This window comes from Giraffa tippelskirchi, chromosome 6 (assembly GCF_054371585.1).
Source record: "Giraffa tippelskirchi isolate mGirTip1 chromosome 6, T2T-mGirTip1v1.2.pri, whole genome shotgun sequence".
NCBI lineage: Eukaryota > Metazoa > Chordata > Mammalia > Artiodactyla > Giraffidae > Giraffa > Giraffa tippelskirchi.
In genome coordinates, this window is record NC_137280.1 from 120455130 (window position 1) to 120477010 (window position 21881).

Below are 21881 nucleotides of genomic sequence, written 5' to 3' on the forward strand. Positions count from 1 at the left end.
CTTGGTGCCCAGTCATACCCGTCATGTCCCACGTTCACAACCACTCTGTCCCGCAGCGCTGGTCCCCTGTCGTCCTCTTCTGACCCGCACACCCCGGTGGCTGATTTCTGTTCCTGACCAGGGGAATGCCTGCAGCTGCTCCGCACTCTTCCTGAGGGTGGGGAAGTTGAGGAGGACGGGAAAGAAAGCAGTCACTCATACTTCAGGTACATGCGAGAATTTCTTATAAAAAAAAAGTTTCATTTTTGTTGTTTCCTATGATTTCCCTTTGGGCTGGGAGACTTGGGGTTGGGAGAGTGATGGATGAAATCTAGTGGCCTTGCTGGAAGACTCCTTGGCTTGGCATGAGGGGATTGGCCTGATCCCTTGTGTGTTCCTCAGAGCCGGGTCTGGGCTGGGTCTGTGCTGGCTGGCATCCTTGAGCCCTCTCTGCCCTCAAACAGTTAGGAGGTGTGTCTGGGTGTGTGTTAGAAACCAGGGCCACCTCCTCCTGTGCTTTCTGAGCTGGGCCCCAGGGATGACTCCCTGGTCCTGTGAGGGGGGTGGTCGTAGAGTGCACGTCGGGCTGGGAGCCCCTGCTGCCAAGCACCATTGTCTCCTGAGCAAGCGGGAGGGACCTCACTTGCTCATGGGCTGAAGAGACCCTGGAACTTTTCAAGACTGGGAGATCTCTTGAGGGAGTGGTTTGTAGGAAGGATCTGAGGTAGAGAGGTCCTGGGTGGGAGGTTGGGAGGGCTAATCTTCAAGAGCAGGTTGCTTCTCATCCATCCAGCTAGCACTGGCCGGGAGCTGTTCTGGGTCGATACAGCCATGAACACACGTGAGAACACAGAGGCTGGAACAAGGGTGAGAGGTGACTTCTGTTGAGTGTTTACTGTGTGCCAACCACAGTGCTGAGCACTGTACATCACGTAACATGTTGATTTTGAGTTTGATTCCACTTCAGCTAGGTACTGTTAGCAACCCCATTTTACAGAGAAGGAGTTCCCAGGCAACCAAAGAATATAGAGCTGGAAAGCTACAGTCCACAGGGTCGCAAATAATTAATTGGACATGACTGGCGACTGAGCACAGCACATAGCACAGACATTTAATACAAGCACAATAGTTATAAGCATGGACTCCAGAGCTAGGTAGTATTTAGATCCTGGCTCTAATGCTTCCCAGCTCTGCATGCTTTGGCTGGCCATTTAATCCCCCTGTATCTGGACAGTCTCCTCTGTCAAATGGGGCTGCTAACAGTACCTAACTGAAGTTCTACCGAACTCAAAATCAACATCTATTTCCATGTAATATATTGGGCTTCCCTGGTGGCTCAGATGGTAAAGAATCCACTTGCAATGCAGGAGACCTGGGTTCAATCCCTGGGTTGGGAAGATCTGCTGGAGGATTACTGGCAACCCACTCCAGTAATCTTGCCTGGAGAATGCCCATGGAGAGAGGAGCCTGGCAGGATATGGTCCATGGGGTAGCAAAGAGTCAGACACCACTGAGCGACTAACACTTTCACTAGCTTAACATAACAATAAACACGTATTTTCTCCCAGCATCAAGGTTCAGGAATCTGAACAGCAGCTTGGCTGGGTGGGTGTGGCTTGGGATCTGTCATGAAGCTGCAGGTAAGTTGTTGACCAGGGCTGCAGTCACTTGAAGGCTTGACTATGGAGGATCTGCTTCCTGCCTCACATGGTTGGCAAATGGCTCCTCACCTTGTGGGCCTTTCCACAAGGCTAACTGAGCAGCCCCACAACATGGTGACTGGCTTCCCCGGAGTGATTGATCCCAGAGACAGAAGCTGGAATGCCTATTACAGCTGAGCCTTAGAAGTTACATAGTGTCACCTGTGCCATACTCTGTTGCCCACACGGTTCAGTTCAGTCACTCAGTTGTGTCCGACTCTTTGCGACCCATGAACCGCAGCACACCAGGCCTCCCTGTCCATCACCAACTCCTGGAGTCCATCCAAACCCATGTCCATTGAGTCGGTGATGCCATCCAACCATCTCATCCTCTGTCGTCCCCTTCTCCTCCTGCCCTCAATCTTTCCCAGCATCAGAGTCTTTTCAAATGAATCAGCTCTTCGCATCATGTGGCCAAAGTACTGGAGTTTCAGCTTCAACATCAGTCCTTCCAATGAACACCCAGGACTGATTTCCTTTAGGATGGACTGGTTGGGTCTCCTTGCAGTCCAAGGGACTCTCAAGAGTCTTCTCCAATACCACAGTTCAAAAGCATCAATTCTTCGGCGCTCAGCTTTCTTTGGAGAAGGCAATGGCAACCCACTGCAGTACTCTCACCTGGAAAATTCCATGGATGGAGGAGCCTGGTAGGCTGCAGTCCATGGAGTCACTAAGAGTTGGACACGACTGAGCGACTTCACTTTCACTTTTCCTTTCATGCATTGGAGAAGGAAATGGCAAACCACTCCAGTGTTCTTGCCTGAAGAATCCCAGGGACAGGGGAGTCTGGTGGGCTGCCGTCTATGGGGTCGCAAAGAGTCAGACACAACTGAAGCAACTTAGCAGCAGCAGCAGCAGCTTTCTTTATAGTCCAACTCTCACATCCATACATGACCACTGGAAAAATCATAGCCTTGACTAGACGGACCTTTGTTGACAAAATAATGTCTCTGCTATTTAACATGCTGTCTAGGTTGAAAATAACTTTCCTTCCAAGAAGTAAGTGTCTTTTAATTTCAAGGCTGCAATCACCATCTGCAGTGATTTTGGAGCCCAAAAAAACAAAGTCAGCCACTGTTTCCCCATCTATTTGCCATGAAGTGATGGGACCGGATGCCATGATCTTAGTTTTCTGAATGTTGAGCTTTAAGCCTACTTTTTCACTCTCCTCTTTCACTTTCATCAAGAGGCTCTTTAGTTCTTCTTCACTTTCTGCCATAAGTGTGATGTCATCTGCATATCTATATCTGAGGTTATTGATATTTCTCCCGGCAATATTGATTCCAGCTTGTGCTTCATCCAGCCCAGTGTTTCTTATGATGTACTCTGAATATAAATTAAACAAGCAGGGTGACAATATACAGCCTTGACGTACTCCTTTTCCTATTTGGAACCAGTCTGTTGTTAACCAGTCTGTTGTTCCATGTCCGGTTCTAACTGTTGCTTCCTGACCCGCATACAGGTTTCTCAAGAGGCAGGTCAGGTGGTCTGGTATTCCCATCTCTTTCAGAATTTTCCAGCTTATTGTGATCCACACAGTCAAAGGTTTTGGCATAGTTAATAAAGCAGAAATAGATGTTTTTCTGGAACTCTCTTGCTTTTTCGATAATCCAGCAGATGTTGGCAATTTGATCTCTGGTTCCTCTGCCTTTTCTAAAACCAGCTTGAACATCTGGAATTCACGGTTCATGTATTGCTGAAGCCTGGCTTGGAGAATTTTAAGTATTACTTTACTAGCGTGTGAGATGAGTGCAACTGTGCAGTAGTTTGAGCATTCTTTGGCATTGCCTTTCTTTGGGATTGGAATGAAAACTGACCTTTTCCAGTCCTGTGGCCACTGCTGAGTTTTCCAAATTTGCTGACATATTGTGTGCAGCACTTTCACAGCATCATCTTTCAGGATTTGAAATAGCTCAACTGGAATTCCATCACGTCCACTAGCTTTGTTCGTAGTGATGCTTCCTACTTGACTTCACATTCCAGGATGTCTGGCTCTAGGTGAGTGTGAGTGATCACACCATCGTGATTATCTGGGTAATGAAGATCTTTTTTGTATAGTTCTTCTATGTATTCCTGCCACCTCTTCTTAATATCTTCTGCTTCTGTTAGGTCCCTACCATCTCTGTCCTTTATTGAGCCCATCTTTGCGTGAAATGTTCCCTTGGTATCTCTAATTTTCTTGAAGAGATCTCTAGTCTTTCCCATTCTATTGTTTTCCTCTATTTCTTTGCATTGATCGCTGAGGAAGGCTTTCTTATCTCTCCTTGCTATTCTTTGCAACTCTGCATTCAAATGGATATATCTTTCCTTTTCTCCTTTGCTTTTCACTTCCCGTCTTTTCACAGCTATTTGTAAGGCCTCCCCAGACAGCCATTTTGCTTTTTTGCATTTCTTTTTCTTGGGGATGGTCTTGATTCCTGTCTCCTGTACAATGTCACAAACCTCCATCCATAGTTCATTAGGCACTCTGTCTATCAGTTCTAGTCTCTTAAATCTTTTCTCACTTCCACTGCATAGTTGTAAGGGATTTGATTTGGGTCATACCTGAATGGTCTCATAGGTGAGCTCTAAGTTAGTGTGCAAAGAGACCTCACAAGGGCGTGAGTGGTCAGAAGCATTGGGGGCCACCTTGGAGACTGACTACCATAAGATATAGTGCCAAATTCTGGGGGTTCATGAGGAGAAAGGGCTCCTTCACCAGAGCAGGCTCTGGAGTTAGGGTAGGAGAGTCAGAGGGAAGTAGCCTTAACTCTCCACTTGGGAGGAATGTGCCAAGATAACGGTTGTATTCCCAGTCCCCAGATTATGCCTAGTTTCTGGTAGGTTCAGTTCAGTTCAGTCGCTCAGTCATGTCTGACTCTGTGACCCCATGGACTGCAGCACACCAGGCTTCCCTGTCCATCACCAACGCCCAGAGCTTGCTCAAACTCATGTCCATTGAGTCGGTGATGCCATCCAACCATCTCATCCTCTGTCTCATCCTCTGTCTCCTCCTGCCTTCAGTCTTTCCCAGCATCAGAGTTTCTGGTAGGTACTCAGAGGTTAATTGTTGGATAAAGCATCAATAAGGCAGAAAAGGGGCCTAGTGTGATTTTATGTGTCTAAAGTTAGGGGAGGAGTGGTCATTATGAGGCACCTGGATGGCAGGCAGGAGGGAGAAGGTCCCCTTAGGCGGTGTTCCTGCAGTGGAGAGAGGGTTGGAGCTTCCCTGCTTCGCCAGGAGACCTGGCTTCAGCAGAACCATGTAACCATGGGGCAGTGGGCAACTTCCCTTCTACCCACTCCCCTGCAACTGAACTTGAACCTCATTTAAGGCTGGTTCTCTTCAGCCTTCTCCCTTGGCAAAGCTTTTGTTGCTTTGTTGCTTAGGAAGTCTCTATTTTGGAGAAAATCAAATCCACATGGTTTTGAGATTTTGTACTTTGAAGTCTTTTTCTTTGTAGTCGCATCAAAAATGAAATGTCCTGGGAGTCCTTCACATCTCCCCTCTCTTAAAAACAGGAAGTTGCTCTTTGCCATGTTCATACTCACCCTGGAGCAGAGAGCCATGGGTTTGGGTGGGTTTAGAGCTGAGTTTTGTTACCCAAACTCTTTCTTCAAGGTGTGGGGTTTTAAGTCTGGTCTCAAATTCTTTTTTTACTTTTAAATATTTATTTAATTACTTAGCTGCGCCAGGTCATAGTTGGGACACACAGGATCTTTGATCTTGGTTGTGGCATGCAAGACCTTTAGTTGCAGCGTGTGGGATCTAGTTCCCTGACCAGGGATCAAACCTGGACCCCCTGAATTGAGAGAGTGGAGTCTTAGCCCCTGGACCACCAGGCAAGTCCTCATCAGGCCCCTGGTCCACTCTAGCATCCTTAGACTCCTCCTGAGCCTCCGTGTCAGCACCTCTTTCAGTGCCCAAGTGTATACTGGCTGTGACTGCCAGCCTAGTGCCAGGGAAAGTAGGCCAGGAACCTCTCCCCCTTGCCACAGGTAAGCCTTTGTTTTCCTCTTGAGAGCCCCAAATGCTGTGCAGCATCGCCCTCTGCTGGCCTGTTTTAAGAAGACACCCATAGCTGGCATCTTCGTGGTCTGGAATTTCAGACTTCTTGTTTGCTACAAAAGGCAGAGGGGAAATTGAGGCCTGAATCTGCCCAAGGTGCCCCCAGTGAGCAGCGGCACCAGAAGCAGAGCCCAGGCAGCCCAGCCTCCTGGTAGCTGCTTTGCCCCCTCACTTCACAGCCAATCACCTCTATTTTTTGACTTGGAACATCAAATTGAATGGACTCTAGACCCAAATACAGTCAGAACGTGGCTCTGAATAGACTTTCTCAGTGGACTGTAAGTAAAGTAAGGAATCCTGCCCCAAATGACTAACTCCAGTAGCACCTTGAAAATCAGGCGTCAGAACCAGACTCGGGGATGAGACCTCAGAATTCCCATTATCCGAGGCCGGCACAGAGTGATGCAGGAGGTACAAACACCCAAAGAAGAAAGACAGTCACGCTCATGGCTATTGGGAGCTGTTAAAGGTCCCTCAACAGAGGGGAGCGAGGCCATCTGAGCAGAGGTGCTGAGTAGAGGAAAGACAGGTGGGAGACAAGGTGTGTGGGCTGTGAGCTGAGAGATGACAGATGTAGCTGGGAGAGGGTCCAGATGAGGGCCCTGAGGGTCCCCAAATGGAAAAAGGAGCAGAGGATGAGCTCTGAGGATAGAGAGAGAGCAGGGTCTTTGCTACGGGGCGTCAGGCAGGAGCAGCAGCTGGCCCAGGTGTAGTAGGTGGGCGCAGGCAAGGGACCTGGGCTTGGCCTAGAGTGTTGAGGATGTAGAGACCCGAGGCTGGAGAGACTCAGGGTGCAGCCAGGAGGCTTCCAGCCTGGGGACCTTCCCTGACTGCTACCTGGCACATAGTTTACCCAGTGTTCACACAGTTGCTCCTTGTGGCGTCTCAGGCAAACAGTCCCCTCTCTGACAGAGACCTTCCTGAGAGCAGAGACTGATGCCCACTAGAAAGGACAAGTGAGAAAAGGAACTCTTCTTTGCACCACTGATTGTCAGAGCACCGCCCATCTGTATATCCTCACTGCCACTGTGGTGGAAGCTGCTCTGGGGGTTACCTTTGGGGAAGGAGCTGAGGAAGAAAGGAACTGGGGGATCTTTCTGGCCCTAGCACCCCAGAGAGTTGACATCTCTTTGCCTCAGTTGCTTTACCTGCTCTCTCCCAAGGGTGGAATACAGTGTGCACAGCAGCACCACAAACACTGCTCCAATGTAGGGATGCCAGAGCCAAGCAGCAGCCCAGAGCCCTCCCAGACTTAGCGTCCTGCCGGGTCTAGGGTTCTCCTGCCGGCCCCCAGCTGCCACGAGAACTGGGTCCTCCCCGCCTCCCTCAGTGGTGAACCTCATGGGCAGATCTGTGCCCCACATTTGGGGATGGAGCACAGAGCTTCCTTCTGGAAAGGAGCTGACACCCTTGGCACTGCTGCAGCTCATTAGCAGTTCAAGCAGCCGCTTTCTGGGCTCAGGAGGCTGTCCCAGGGCTGCGAGGCCTCTGTCTGCCAACTCAGGACTTTCCCGTTTGGTGCCAAACTGAGGGACTGAGGAAATGGCAGCACCCCCTCCCCCGGCACCTGTTGGGTGGTCCTCCAAAAGAGTGGGCCTGGGGGAACTGGCAGGCTTGCCACCTGTGCACGGGCTCCAAGCTGAGTTCCCAAAATGACCACTCTTTGGAGACCTTTGATTTCTCATAACTGTCCTGGCACGTGTCCCAAGCATGGCGGGGCACAGTTTGGTTGGTTGCTACAGGCCTCAGTGGCAGACTCTGTCTTGCTTTGGAGGAAGGAGCCCTGGGCAGCTGTTGTGCCATGTTGGCCTGGAGGATGTGACATAGCTGGGCGGGGCGGGGGGGCGGGCAGGAAGGGCGGGCCCAGCAGAGGCCCCTCCCCGAGAACTTATCCCTTGCCATTTCCTGCAACCTCAGGTGCTAAGGCCAGGTGCCCTGCTGGGAACTAGCAGGACACTGGGGGTGCCAGGGAGCTCTCACTCCACATAGCTAGATCATGTTTCTAGCAAGCACGTACCTCCAGCTGGGGCCTGGCTGGGTGCAGAACCTGCCTCTAGAGTGGGATTGAGAGCGAGATGACCCCACACACACACCCCTGCCTTTCAGACTGGACAGTGCAGGCTGAGCCTGAGCCTGGAGGGAGCTGGGTCCTTGCAGAGTTTGACATGACCTTGGCCCTCCAGGTCCTGCTGTCTCGGGGTCCAGGGCACTTAGTGGGACACAGCTGGGATGACAGTAAGCATCCCTGCCTGGGGATGGACAGGGAAGAGAGAGCCCATGGCTGATGGGGCTTAGCACAGGCCCAGGGAGACATGAGCACCCCACTGCCATTTCAGGGCAAGGGGCTGGACAGGAAGGTGGGAGGGATGAGAAATGTGTGGGAAAAGGTCAAGAGCAATCTCTTAGGTTGTTCCTAGAAGGCCTCCCCGGCTCACAGCTCTGGGATCATGAGACCCCCCTGACCAGATAGGGTCTCATTAAACCTCCCTACGCCCTCTATGAGCCGCCTTGTCTCTGTTTTACGGGTGTACACAGTAAAACCAGCAGGAGATTCTTTGTGACCTAATGGTAGAGTCTGGCTGGGCAATGTGAAATCTGGAGGGCAGGCTGGGAGGCTGGAACCACTCATCTCCCATGTGGAATTTCTTCCTCAGGGAAATCTCCACATTACTCTAAAGCTTTTAGCTGATTGGATGGAGTTTGCCCAGATTATCAAGGACAAATTCCCTGACTTAAAATCAGTTAGCCTTCACATCCACAAATTCTCTTCACAGCCACACCTAGATCAGTGTTTGATTAAATTACTAGGTACTGTCACCAGCCAAATTGACACATAAAAGTGACCATCACTGGGATGACACCAGTGCCTACTCACAGCTACTGTGAGGAGAAAGTGAGGCTGTGCACAGACTCTGACTTGAACACGTCCTCAGGGCAAGGCAGCACTGGCTCCATGGGCTTGTCTGGAGTGTGTGGGTAGAGACAAAGGGGTATGCCTTTGGGGGTGGTAGGAAGTGTCTCAGTCAAGGTGACTGAGCTGGGTTTGGGCATGCTTGTCTGCCGGGGATAGGGGCTGGTCTGGACAGCCTTGGGGGTAAGGCATCAGTAGCTTCTGGGACCTGCGAGATTCACACTTCCAGAGGCACTGTGTGCTTGCTACCTGGCCACCCAGACCTCTGTCTAGGCAGCAATCAGAGAAAATTTCCAGGCTAGCCTCACCCCTCCTGAAGACCTGGCCAGGGACAGGCTGAGAGTTTCCAGGGCCCTAGAAATTCCTACCTGGCCCGGGTGCTCTCAGCAGGGGGCTCTGTGCCCTCAGCCAGCAGTGCTGCCAGACCTTCAAATCTGGCGAGATCTCCCCTGGGTGGTCCACTGTGGCAGCCAGGTCTTTGGGAATAAGCTAAAATCTGTCCACGCACCGCTAAACCTATAACTCAGGTATGACAACTTTCATCTCCTAATTTGACCAGTTTTCTAAAAGATTAAAATCTATGTAAAATTTATATGACATGCAATCATTTTCCTAGAAACGGGGATAGTGGTAACACCTATTTCATATTTAATAGGGGTGCTGTAGGAGTAAGCCCAGGTACAGTGAAGATGCCTGATTTCAGTGCTCAGGACATGTTGGACATTATTAAGACAGTATTTAGAGATGATTTGGAGCCCACCTGGGCTAGGTGTTTTCCACACATTATTTCGGTGATTCAGGAATAGACCAGATTTGAAGCCTGGGGGCTTGAGAAAGATGTGGAAGGTGGGGCGGAGAAGAGTCCCTGACTGCTAAAGTTGTTACAGAAAATCATCTGTCCTTTGTATTTTATAGCGAAGCTGTCCATGACTTTCAGTCAGCTCAGAACTGATTTAGATGATAGTTGAATGTGTGTGCATGCTAAGTTGCTTCAGTCGTGTCTGACTCTATGACCCCATGGACTGTAGCCTACCAGACTCTTCTGTCCCTGGGATTCTCCAGGCACAAATACTGGAGTGGGTTGCCATTCCCTTCTGCAGGGGATCTTCCCAACCCAGGGATCAAACCTGTGTCTCCTGTGACTCTTGCGTTGCAGGCAGATTATTGACTGCTGAGCCACCACGGAAGCCCTGATAGTTGGACATTCAATTACAATTATTCCAGCTCTGTTTTAGCTGAAAAGAAGATGTGTCCATCCAGCTAAATAAATTCAGTCACAGAGAGACCTTGATGTTTGTAATCAAATACTTCCCGACCTCAGATAGAGCCTTCCTCTTTACCTCTTGTCATTTGAAAAATGTCCCTGAAATCATTTCCAGTGTCTCAGAGATGTGAATAACTGCAGGTGGATACTCCCTCGCCGGCCCGCGCTCTGTGCCTTTAAGGTCCACTGGGGGCGTGATGTCAGCCGCCCACGGCACCCCGAGCGGGAGCAGGGCAGCCCGGTGTGGAGGAGGACCTGCCTGCAGGGAATCGTGTCCCTGACTTCACCCGTCTGGCGCGCTTGCCTGCAGGCCCTCTCCAGAAGACTCTGAATGGGCACTGACCCAGCCCCGGGAACGCGAGGCGCCGCGGCCGGGGCCATGGGCAACTTCCAGCTGGAGGACTTTGTCGCGGGCTGGATCGGAGGTGAGCACACCCCCTGACGGGAGGGATGGAGGGACCCCCAGAGGTGAGTGTGTGGACGGGGACAGCCCTGCCGGAGAGGAAGAGAGTGAGGCGGCGGCGGGCGCTGCACGGGCGGAGTTTCCATGCGGTGCCTGGGAGCTCCGCGCCAGCCACGGACTGCCCACACACTCCCCAGGCGCGCACCGCCCGCCGCCGGGCTGGTCTTGTGGCTCCTCGCCTGCTGCCGAGAACCCAACTCAGATTCTTCCGGAGCCTACGATTGCCTCAAAGTTCAGGTTTACAAAACTTGATCCTGATCTGTAATGATTAAACCGCCCATCAAAGTGCACAGCCAATGAAGGATCCTGGCGGCGCGTACACACACCCTTCGGCGCCCCGGTGCGCACCTGAATTTGGGCACTTCAGGGAACTTGTAGGTGAGGGTGGCGCTTGACCATCGCACGCCCGGCGCGCAGGATGCGGAGCCCGGCACCACATCAGGCTGGGCGCGCAGGATGCGGAGCCCGGCACCACATCAGGCTGGCCCTTCGGGCGTCCGGCTGTTGGAGGAGCTGGAGCGCAGAGCTGGGGACCCAGCACCGGTGACAGACGCCCCCTGCCAGACAGGGGAGGTTATGGTTTTCAGCTGCTGCCAATTGTCACACCTCTCCTCTGGCACTGTTGGGCCGGTTGATCCATAACTACCGCTCCTGGAGCCGCTGTCTGCTGGGTGTGTTTGCTTGGGCAAGAGTCACATCCACTGCCTCCCTTCTTCGTTCTTCTCTGTCCAGTAGGGGGTCGGCCTGTCCCTCCTCTTTGTTCAGCTATTGGAGGTTTGAGAGACTTTGCTTTTTGTAAAATACAGTCTTTCTTTTGGCTCCATCTAAGGATCACTGGGCTTCCTGGCGGCTCAGCGGTAAAGAATCCACCTTCCATGCAGGAGTCGCAGGAGATGCAGGTTCAATCCCTGGGTCGGGAAGATCCTCTGGAGGAGGGTATGGCAACCCACTCCAATATTCTTGCCTGGAGAATCCCATGGACAGAGGAGCCTGACGGGCTACAGTTCTTGGGGTCACAAAGAGTCAGAAAGGACTGAAGTGACTTAGCACACATGCTCGCAAGAGGATCATCAGAAAAGAGATGTTGGTGAATGCAGCCCCTCCCCAAAGACAAAGTAAAATACTGACATGCTCAGGTAGAGGCTGTGGCCATTGTGTTTGTGCCCCACCAAGTGTCCTAGGTGTGGAGACCAGGAGACTTGTAGGAAAGGAAAAAACAGAAACAGAGTGTCTAGAATCCGTGGTTCCTCTTCTGGTGGCCCCTCCTACCTAGCAGGAGGCTGTGTCTGTCCCCCACAGGTGGCTGTAGAGCCCCTGTTTCTCACCCTCCCCAGCAGAGGCGATTTCTTTCACTGGGGGCAGTTCTGTTGCACAGGCTTCCTTGGATAGGGCTAAATTTACCAGTCAGGGAGCTGTGCCCAAAGACCCAGTGGGCACATCCAGGCCCTCTTCAGACAACCTTTCAGCTGTTGAGAGGGAGAGACTTTCCTTGACTGCCCCATCAGTGGTCTGATCAACTTCAGTAAGGCTGCCTGGGATGTGATTTGAGAAATGTCCTGGAGGGTGAGGCTACCAGAGTGGCTCAAAATCTCTGATGACACGAAGACTCTCCCCACCTCATACGGCAAGTAGTGGGTCATCTTTTATTCTGAGATTGGCCTTACTTTGTTTACATCAACAGGTTTTTGCTTCCATGAAATGAAGATGAGTATAGTAGCAGGGAATACTTATTAAGTATCAGGTGCTGTTTAAATGCTATCTGAGTGCTCAGTTGCTCAGTTGTGTCTGACTCTTTGTGACCCCATGGACTGTAGTCCACCAGGCTCCTCTGTCTATGGGATTCTCCAGGCAGGAATACTGGAGTGGGTTGCCATTTCCTCCTCCAGAGGATATTCCCGACCCAGGGATTGAACCCACATCTCCTGTGTCTCCTGCACTGGCAGGTGGATTCTTTACCACTGTGCCACTTGGGAAGCCTGTAGAATATAGCATTCTATATGGTTACTTTTAAAGCAACTTTATTGAGGTTATTTTACATATCATAAAATCCACTCATTTCAAGTGTACAATTTAGTGATTGTTAGTAATTTTACTAAGTGGTGCAACCATTACTGTAAGTTAGCTTTAGAACATTTCATCTCCCAGTAAGATCCCTCACACCTATTTACCGTGAAACCCCATTCCATTCCTCTCCCTCTGGGCAACCACTAATCTACTTTCAGAATCTGTTACAAGTCTACAGTCATGGAGATTTCCCTCTATGTTTTAGTATATGATTTCTATAGTTTTAGTGCTTCTGGATAGGTCTTTGGTTTCTTCTGCGTTAACTTTGTATATGGTATGAAAGTGAAAGTCACTCAGTCATGTCCAACTCTTTGCGACTCCCTTGGACTATAGAGTCCATGGAAGTCTCCAGGCCAGAATACTGGAGTGGGTAGCTGTTCCCTTCTCCAGGGGATCTTCCCAACCCAGAGATCGAGCCCAGGTCTCCCACATTGCAGGTGAATTCTTTACCAGCTGAGCCACAAGGGGAAGCCCAAGCATACTGGAGTGGGTAGCCTATCCCTTCTCCAGCGGATATTCCTGACCCAGGAATCAAACCAGGGTCTCTTGCATTGCAGGCAGATTCTTTGCCAACTGAGCTATCAGGGAAGCCCCTATATGGTATGAGGGAGAGGTCTAACTTTATTCTTTTGCATTGATACCCAGTTATCCCAGCACCTTTACCTCCCTTTCTATAGGGTACTTGTCCTGGAGGCAAGGCCCAGGTTTTACTCCATTCTCTTTGCCTTCCTCTGTGCATGAGCCCATGCCTGAGGGTCCCTTCTAGTGACTGGGCATGGACCGAGTAAGTGAATATAAGTGCCCGGGTCCTCTGTTCTGTCCTGAGAGCCAGCTGGTGCAAGTTCGAAGTCCCGGGGCTGAGTAACCAGCAGGTCTTCTTGATCCCCAGGTGCAGCCAGCGTCATCGTCGGCCACCCTCTGGACACAGTCAAGGTACGGTAGCCATGTCATCATTACCTTTTGGAAAGAGGCCTGGAGCTAGTCTGCCTCCAGGAATGTGCCTGCTGTTTCTGATCCCCAGAAGGTCGCCAGCCCAGGGCCAGCTCTCTGTGCCAGTCCACGGGGGTGGAGTGCTAGGAGGCCCAGCCTGGAATGCTCTACCCTCATTGCTTGGCAATGATTTTGTTTTCATGAATGTTCCATTTCTGCCTCCAGGTTCTCAGCAGCTGCAGGGGAGGGGGCGAGGGCACTGGGAGCGTTCTCCTGCAAGCCTCTGTGAAACTAAGGAACCAGAAAAGGCTTCCAGTGTGAGGTGGCATCTGAACCAGAACCTAAGGTCAGGTGATTGGAAAAGATATCCCAGGCACAGAGAACAGAATGGGCAAAGGCACTGAAGTGGGGACACATGCTTAGGAAAGGCCAACATGGCCAGTTTTGCTGATGCCTCGAGTTTCTGAAAGCAGCTACGGATCAGAATCCAGGAAGGGTAGGTTGGCAGTCAATCCTTGTAGGCCTTGAATATCAGCTTAGGACTCTGGACCTAGGTTGGGAACGGGAAGCCACGGTAACTTGATGGAGTCAGCAAAGCCCCTTGGCATTGGAATCATCCACGCCCTTTGTTCTTCAGGTGTGGAAACTGGCCCAAAAAGGGGAAGGGTTTGCCCCAGGTCATGACGAATTGAAGCACTGAGAAGTGAGATGCTACAAAGTGACATCTGATTCCACCCCTACCCCTGCCTCCTGTCCCTGTGCTAAGCAGCACTCACAGTTATACCCTGAGAAGGTGGGCACAAATAGTGCCTCCTCACCCTGACTTTCACATTCATATCTAGAGCTCTGCCAGGATTGTGCACAAAGAGGAACCTCTCACGCCCTCCTCCAGGGGCCGCTGTGGCCCCCTTTCTCCCCACCTTCCTCCCCATGTGACTGTGGGCCCCTCCTCCGTCAGAGCCCAGGCCTGCTCTCTTCTGATGGGGAGGTCAGCCTACATGTCTAAATAGTTGAAGGTCTTTTCTGGCTCCTCAAGTCCCTCACACAAGCCCAGCGTTTTGCTTATATATCAAACACATCCTGGATGCTTTCTCCATGCAGGTGCTGTGGGGCTGGCAGGGTAGAGGTTGTGGACAAAGCAAGTCCAGTCCCTGCCCCTGTAGGTCTAACAGCCACGTTTTTGACCCAGGCAACCAGTGTGTTTCCCCAATAGAGCATCCTTCCCTCACCCACAGCCTGGTCAGGGGCTGGTAGAGCCTCTTTGGAAGCCCCATCCTCACCTCCTGCCCCTGGCGTGGCAAGCCTGGCCACCCTGTGCCACATGTCAGCTGTAAAGGATAAAACTCTCCTCCTTTTCTCCACTCCTCCCCCTGAACCTCTACAGGGAAGCTTTCCCAACACATAAAATCTAGTCTTTGTTCCACCTGAGAACCTCTCTGTTGAGAGTACCAGCCTGATGATGCCAGCTTCCATGGCTGGCCTCTGGGTCCAGCCCGGGGCTGGCCTGGGGCCCTTGTTTCTCTCCAAAACATTTTCCTTCCTTCTGGCTGGCATTAACTCTAGAGTTCCTATTCACTGAGAAAGGTCTGGGCCAGAGTCCTAGAGTCAGAATAGCCTGGAGTCCAGTTCCCACTTCCATATTTTCTCCCTTAACCTCCCTGAGCCTCAGTTTCCTCATCTATAAAGTGGAGAGTGAGCCCCTTCCCCCAGTAGGGCTGTCATGAAGACTGTCACGTTGGCAGCAAGGGTAGAGCATGAGTGAGCCCTTCTGTCCTGAAGAGCACATGTGCTGGAGTGTGGTGATGCAGAGAAGCAACTTGTCCCAGGTCCCCAGCCTCCCCCATGAAAGAGCCAAGCTGGAAGGATCCAGGCTGCTGACCTGGGGCAGAGACTCCCACCCTACAGGTGGGAGAGCCAGATGGCTGCTTGGGGCAGCAGAGCTGGGGTCAGGATTCACCGCGGGCTCCTGGCACACCTGGTATGCTTAAAGTTTATACTTGATGCAGTATGACCAGGGTTTTCTAATCAGGGCTCAGCTCTCTATAGACCAGTGAGAACACTGAAAGAAAATAAATTTGCATTGTTTTAAGCCACTAAAATAATCATATGTTGTTACAGCAGCAATCAGATACCTATACAGGGAATCAGCTTTTTTCATCAGTGAGGTGGGGATAGTATCCTCACCTCATAGCATTTGTGGGATTCTGTGAGATAAGTTCCGTAAGATGACCAGTATTTCCCCACGTATGCAGTTGGTACATATTATGTGCTAGTTCCTGTTGCAATTGGAGACCCTAGAGGCTTGAGCTGTGCTGCTGGCATGGGTGTTAACTTCCTCAAGGGCTGACAGGCCTTTGCTCTGGTCTAGGCCCAGGGTGAAGTATGCCCTAGGCTTTTCTGTGGCCTTACTCAGCCCCTCTGCCTGTCTACAGATAACCCCAGTCAGCGGAGTCAGCCTCCATTAGAGTATGCCACCATCTCATCCTCCAGCCCCTTGGTCAGTCAGTGCAAACGGCCGAGTGCCAGGGCCGCGCTCTGCTCCAGGGATGAGAGGAAAATACAAGATGGCCCTGTTCCACAGGGGGAACCCAAATACCCTACAAAGCCAGTGGAAGTGACAGAATTCCAGCAGAGCTATTTTAAATCCTAACAGATGATGCTGTGAAAATGCTGCACTCAGTATGTCAGCAAATTTGAAAAACTCAGCACTGGCCACAGGACTGGAAAAGATCAGTTTTGTTCCAATTCCAAAGAAGAGCAATGCCAAAGAATGTTCAGACTCCTGTACAATTGCATTCGTTTCACTTGCTAGCAAGGTTATGCTCAAAATCCTTCAATCAAGGTTATGCTCAAAATCCTTCAATCTAGGCTTCAGTAGTTATGTGAACAGAGAACTTTCAGATGTCTAAGCTGGGCTTCAGAGAGGCAGAAGAACCAGAGATTAAATTGCCAACATTCATTGGACCATGGAGAAAGCAAAGGAGCACCAGAAAAACATCTACTTCTGCTTTATTGACTATGCTAAAGCCTTGGACCATGTGGATCACCACAAACTGTGGAAAATTCTTAAAGAGATGGGAATAACAGACCACCTTACCTGTCTCTTAAGAAACTTCTGTTAGGGTCAAGAAGCAGCAGTTAGAATTGGACATGGAACAACTGACTGGTTCAGGATTGGGAAAGGAATATGTCAATGCTGTGTATTATCACCCTGCTTATTTAACTTCTATGCAGAGAACATCATGCAAAATGCCGGGCTGGATGAAGCACAAGCTGGAATCAAGATTGCTGGGAGAAATATCAACAACCACAGAAATGCAGATAATACCACTCTAATGGCAGAAACTGTAGAGTAAGTAAAGAGCCTCTTGATGAGGGTGAAAGAGGAGAGTGAAAAAGCTGGCTTGAAACTGAACATTCAAAAAACTAAGATCATGGCATCCGGTCACATCACTTCATGGTAAATAGAAGGGGAAAAAGTGGAAGCAGTGACAGATTTTATTTTCTTGGGTTCCAAAATCACTGTGGACAATGACTGCAGCCATGAAATGAAAAAAAAAAAGTTTGCTTCTTGGAAGGAAGGCTATGACAAATCTAGACAGTATATTAAAAAGCGGAGACATTACTTTGCCATGAAAGGCCCATATAGTCAAAACTATGGTTTTTCCAGTAGTCATGTACAAATATGAGAGTTGGACCATAAAGAAGACTGAGTGCTGAAGAACTGATGCTTTCAAATTGTGGTGCTGTAGAAGACTCTTGAGAGTCCCTTGGACTGCAAGATCAAACCAGTCAATCCTAAAGGAAATCAGCCCTGAATATTCATTGGAAGAACTGATGCTGAAGCTGAAGCTCCAATACTTTGGCTACCTGATATGAAGAGCCAACTCATTGGAAAAGACCCTGATGCTGGGAAAGATCGAAGGCAAAAGGAGAAGGTGGCGGCAGAGGATGAGATGGTTGGATGGCATCACTGACTCAATGGACATGAATTTGAGCATACTCTGGGAGATGGTGAAGGATAGAGGAGTCTGGCATGCTGCAGTTCATGGGGACACAAAGAGTAGGACATGACTTAGTGACAGAATAGCAACAACAGCAAAACAGATAAGCAGCTCACGTCATTGGAGCACTAAAGTTTAGACCCAAAAGATGAGCTGAAGAAGCTGAAGAAAGAGCCTTCCAGGGGAGAAATGTAGGTGGAATGTTCTGAAAGCAGGAAGAAACTGATGCTCCAGGGTCCAGAAATGTGTAATGTGACAGGCCCAGCAGATGTGGAGGAAATTACCTGGAGGTGGTGAGAGGCACCACAGAAGCACCACCCAGGACCTCTGTGGTGCTGGTTAAGAGTGGGATTTTTCTGATTTTGGAGGGAGGCCTCTGCAGAGCTTGATACAGCAGTGACAGACATTCATCATTGTTTGGAAAAGATTAGTCTGACAGTTGTGTTGATACAGACAAAGGAGTGAGCGGGGGAGCAGGAGGCCATTGAGGAGCCCAGTGCATCACTGGGGGTGACAGATACAGGGGTTCTGTATCTGTCAGGAGGTGAGATGAGCAGGCCACTCCCAGGAGTATTTGGGAGGGCAGGGTGCTGGACAGTGGACAGGCCGGAGCCACAGGTTAGCTCTTATACTCAAGATGCAGCAAAACCATATGTCTCCAAACAAGCATTATCCTGTGCAACAAACTGGCCTGTCTTCTTGTCTCAGATCGAGGGAGCTCCTGCTGCATTTAGCAAGGGGCGAATGGGACGTGTAGGGAGGCAGTGCAGGTAGAAGACGGAAGGCCAGCTAGGCTGGGACGGGGTCACAGGGGCAGGGCCTTCCCCTCTCTGCGCCCCCGTGCTGGGAGCCCAGCATTATGGGAGTGGTGGGGACGTGACCTGTCTCCGCCTGGCCCTCAGGCCCTTGCCTTTGCCTCTCTCCGCAGGCTCGCTTGCAGGCCGGCTCTGGCTACGGGAGCACCCTCAGCTGCATCCGCACGGTGTACAGGAGGGAGAGTGTAAGTGCTCCTGGTGGGAAGGTTCTCCTGGGGACCAAGGTCACCGTCCTCACCCCCTGTTCATGACACTCATCACCTTTGGCTCAGTGTTCCCTGTTCATCTCACACCACTCCTCAAATATTATATATTACCTAAACTTAACCCTATCCCCGGGTGCAATGTTATTGAAAAAAACTGGTGTGTCACCTCTCTGGAGAAATTTTGAGGCACTTAGAAACATGGAGTGGAAAATTCCTGCAAAAACAGGGTGACCTGTCAGGTTTTCAAAACCAAATGAGTGGCAGGTAAGCCATGTGTTGACGAGCTCCCTTTATCCTAGAGTGGGGTGAGGGGTGGGCGTGGGGTGGCTCTTCTGATCCCAGATACCCAGAGCAGGCTTGTATCACATGTCACTCCAGACCAGGGGACCCAGGGATTTTCTCTGCAGAGGGGAAAATCTGAGTAACAGATTTTGTAGAAGCATCAGGTGCCATTCTTGAGAATGAATATGTGCTTTTTGAAGACTTTCCAAGACTCCTCCTTGGGGAACTGTAAATAAATTTTAAAACTTAGGATGAAATGACCTATTAGTTTAAAGAAATAGGCGTAAGCAGACAGAGAACAAATATATGGATACCAGGAGATAAAGTGAGGGTGGGATGAATTGGGAGATTGGGATTGATATATATATATACACACACACACGGAGAAGGCAATGGCACCCCACTCCAGTACTCTTGCCTGGAAAATCCCATGGACAGAGGAGCCTGGTAGGCTGCAGTCCATGGGGTCGCTAAGAGTCGGACACGACTGAGCGACTTCACTTCCACTTTTCCCTTTCATGCACTGGAGAAGGAAATGGCAACCCACTCCAGTATTCTTGCCTGGAGAATCCCATGGACAGAGGAGCCTAGTGGGCTGCTGTCTATGGGGTCACACAGAGTCAGACACGACTGAAGCGACTGAGCAGCAATGTATAAAATAGATAACTAATGAGAACCTCCAGGATAGAACAGGGCACTCTACTTGGTGCTCTGTAGTGACCTAAATGGGAAGGAAATCCAAAACATTATATGTATACATGTACGTATAATTGATTCACTTTGCTGTAGAGCAGAAACTAACACACATTGTAAAGCAATTACACTCCAATAAAAATTAATTAAAAAAAAAAAAAGAAATAGGTGTAAGCCCTGTGTAGCACTGGGTGTAGCACTGGGTTTTCCTTGAGTCACTGGAAACGTGACCCGCTTATTGACCTCTGTCCCCACCAGGCTCCCTCCTGGGAAGTGGCCTGGAGCTCAGGAGGCTCCTGCTTGCACCTAGAGTTTCTTCTCCTTGGTTGAAGTGTGTCTTGTGTCTGCGTGTTGTTCTGATTCTCCGGATGGTCTGCTTTAAAATCAGGGTGAGCCCTGCAAACCCAGCACTAGCTGTTCTGGTATAATGTTGTCCTACTCCTCCATCCTCTGAATGGCAGCTGTTGATTCTCCTTTTTGGGAAATGTGCCCTGGGGTTTCTGTGGGGACTGTTGGCATTCCTCTAAGACACGGAGATTCAAAGCTAACCGATGTCCCAAGTTATCTGAGGGTCCTTGTAGAGGAGGAGTCTGGAGTATGGTGCATGCATGCACCAGGCCCTTGTAAACAGGGTGCAAACATGCAGGTCAGGCTGAACCGGCTTGAGTACAGCCTGGAGTTTTTACAATGGCTTCCCAGTGCTTTTTCACCTTTGGTGCCCTGTATGTGGCCCTGACTCCTCCAAGGGCCTCTGGGATGTCCAGGCTCAGTGGCGCATCTGTGGTGTCTGCTGAGAATGCAGTATGTGTGTACAGAAGCCTTTCATGCTGTTCATTCGGGGACTTTCCCTCCGGCTCTGTCCCAACAGACACGCATGCTCAGGGGCACCCAGCTACCTGCTGGCCCAGGTGCCCCTGGGCGGGGGGGCTGTGGGACCCTTCACACCCCACCACTACAGGCTTAGCGCATTATATTTTACTTGCTTGTCAGTCTGTCTGCCTGGGTCCCCTCCTCCCCTGCCTCCAGATTGTGAGCTCAGTGCAGGCGGAAAGTGCTTCTTTCTTGTTGTCCTGCAGGGCCTGGCGTGTGCCCAGAAAATGCTTTTGTTGGAGTGGCGCATGAGCAGGGAGCATGTGGTGCTTGGCAAGCCCACTGCCCACTGGGCCTCCATGGGCTGCCCTCAGCCACAGCCCAGGAACGCTGCCACTCTGGTGACAAATGCAGGTCCCAGGCCCAGCACACCATGGCTCAAGAAACAGTTTCATGCAGAAGCCAGTTCCTCCTCAGGGCAAGGATGCTCTCATGCTCCCTTGTTTCTCCTTTCACATCAGCACCCTCTTATTCTTTCCACCGACATACTGACTTGCTTTTCCTGTGGTGTCTCCCCCACAAGGCCGTGGGCTCCAGGAGGGCAAGGTCTGTGCCAGGGGTGGCATAGGCCCTCATGCGTCCTCCTCCTGGGTCTCCCCACAGGTGTTTGGCTTCTTCAAGGGCATGTCCTTTCCCCTTGCCAGCATCGCTGTCTACAACTCGGTGGTGTTTGGGGTCTTCAGCAACACACAGAGGTTCCTCAGCCAGCACCGGTGCCAGGAGTCCGAGGCTGGCCCACCCCACGTGCTGTCTGACCTCCTTCTGGCCAGCATGGTGGCCGGTGTGGTCTCTGTCGGGCTGGGTGCGCCCGTGGACCTCATCAAGATCCGGCTGCAGATGCAAACACAGCCATTTCAGGAAGGTAAGAGGCCGGGGAGGTGGCCTGGTGTCTGGGCACCTGTGACCCTCTCATGGCTTCCTAGCTCTGGGATTTGGTTAACATCCTTTTTATGGAGCAAGGCATCTATGTCAAATCATTTTTATTGAGAGCGATAACTCTCATTGGTCAAGGGTTTACTATGCACCAGACGTTTGTGAAGAGCCCCACACGTGTTCTCTTAATTGATCTTCAGAACAATCTTCTGAGGCAGGCGCTGTGATTGTTTCCATTTTGCAGATGAGAAAACTGAGGCTCCCAGAAGTCAAGATACTTATTCAAGGACACACAATTCATGACTGGCCAGTCAGCACCAGCTTTATAGTTTGTAGCCCCTGGCGTGAAACGAAAATAATCTCTTGATTACAAATTAGTAAGAATTTTAAAAGGGCAAGAGCAGAGCATTAAGTCAAGTGAGGGGCCCTGTGTGACTGTCCAGGTATCAGACCCACACCTGCCCCTCATACCAAGGAGTGCAGCCAGGGAGTCCTTGAGCTGGATTGGCTGCTGGTTCATGAAGTGGGTGCCCCTCACCTTGCCATCAATGTTCTATTAGAGTTTCATTTCTTATCTGCTGTGTAGCTAACTACTCTGCCCCATGATGAGCTGGAGCTGACATCTCCTCCCTGCTGGAAAGAGGTGCCTGCCTCTTCTTCTGGGACCAGTTTTGATAAAGGAGGTTGGAAAGAACGAGAAGTCACTTGCTTTGTGGACAGAAAGGGCCAGCTGTAGAGAAAGGATGAGCTAGGGGCTCTTAGACAAATTCCAATACCTT

General features: G+C 50.7%; 1 protein-coding gene across 3 annotated transcripts in view; it reads left to right on the forward strand.

Moving 5' to 3' along the window:
* SLC25A48 (solute carrier family 25 member 48) overlaps positions 1-21881 on the forward strand; it is a 170537-nt gene that overhangs the window by 116648 nt on the left and 32008 nt on the right. Inside the window, exons 3-6 of one of the 3 annotated variants that reach the window (XM_081496030.1) lie at positions 13319-13362; positions 18292-18363; positions 19618-19748; positions 20833-21091. In XM_081496030.1, the coding sequence (XP_081352156.1) occupies positions 13319-13362; positions 18292-18363; positions 19618-19748; positions 20833-21091 (506 nt within the window). Of the gene's footprint in view, positions 1-10122; positions 10328-13318; positions 13363-18291; positions 18364-19617; positions 19749-20832; positions 21092-21881 lie in introns of those variants that run through there. The other 2 variants (XM_081496029.1, XR_014055587.1) reach the window with 2 other exon arrangements.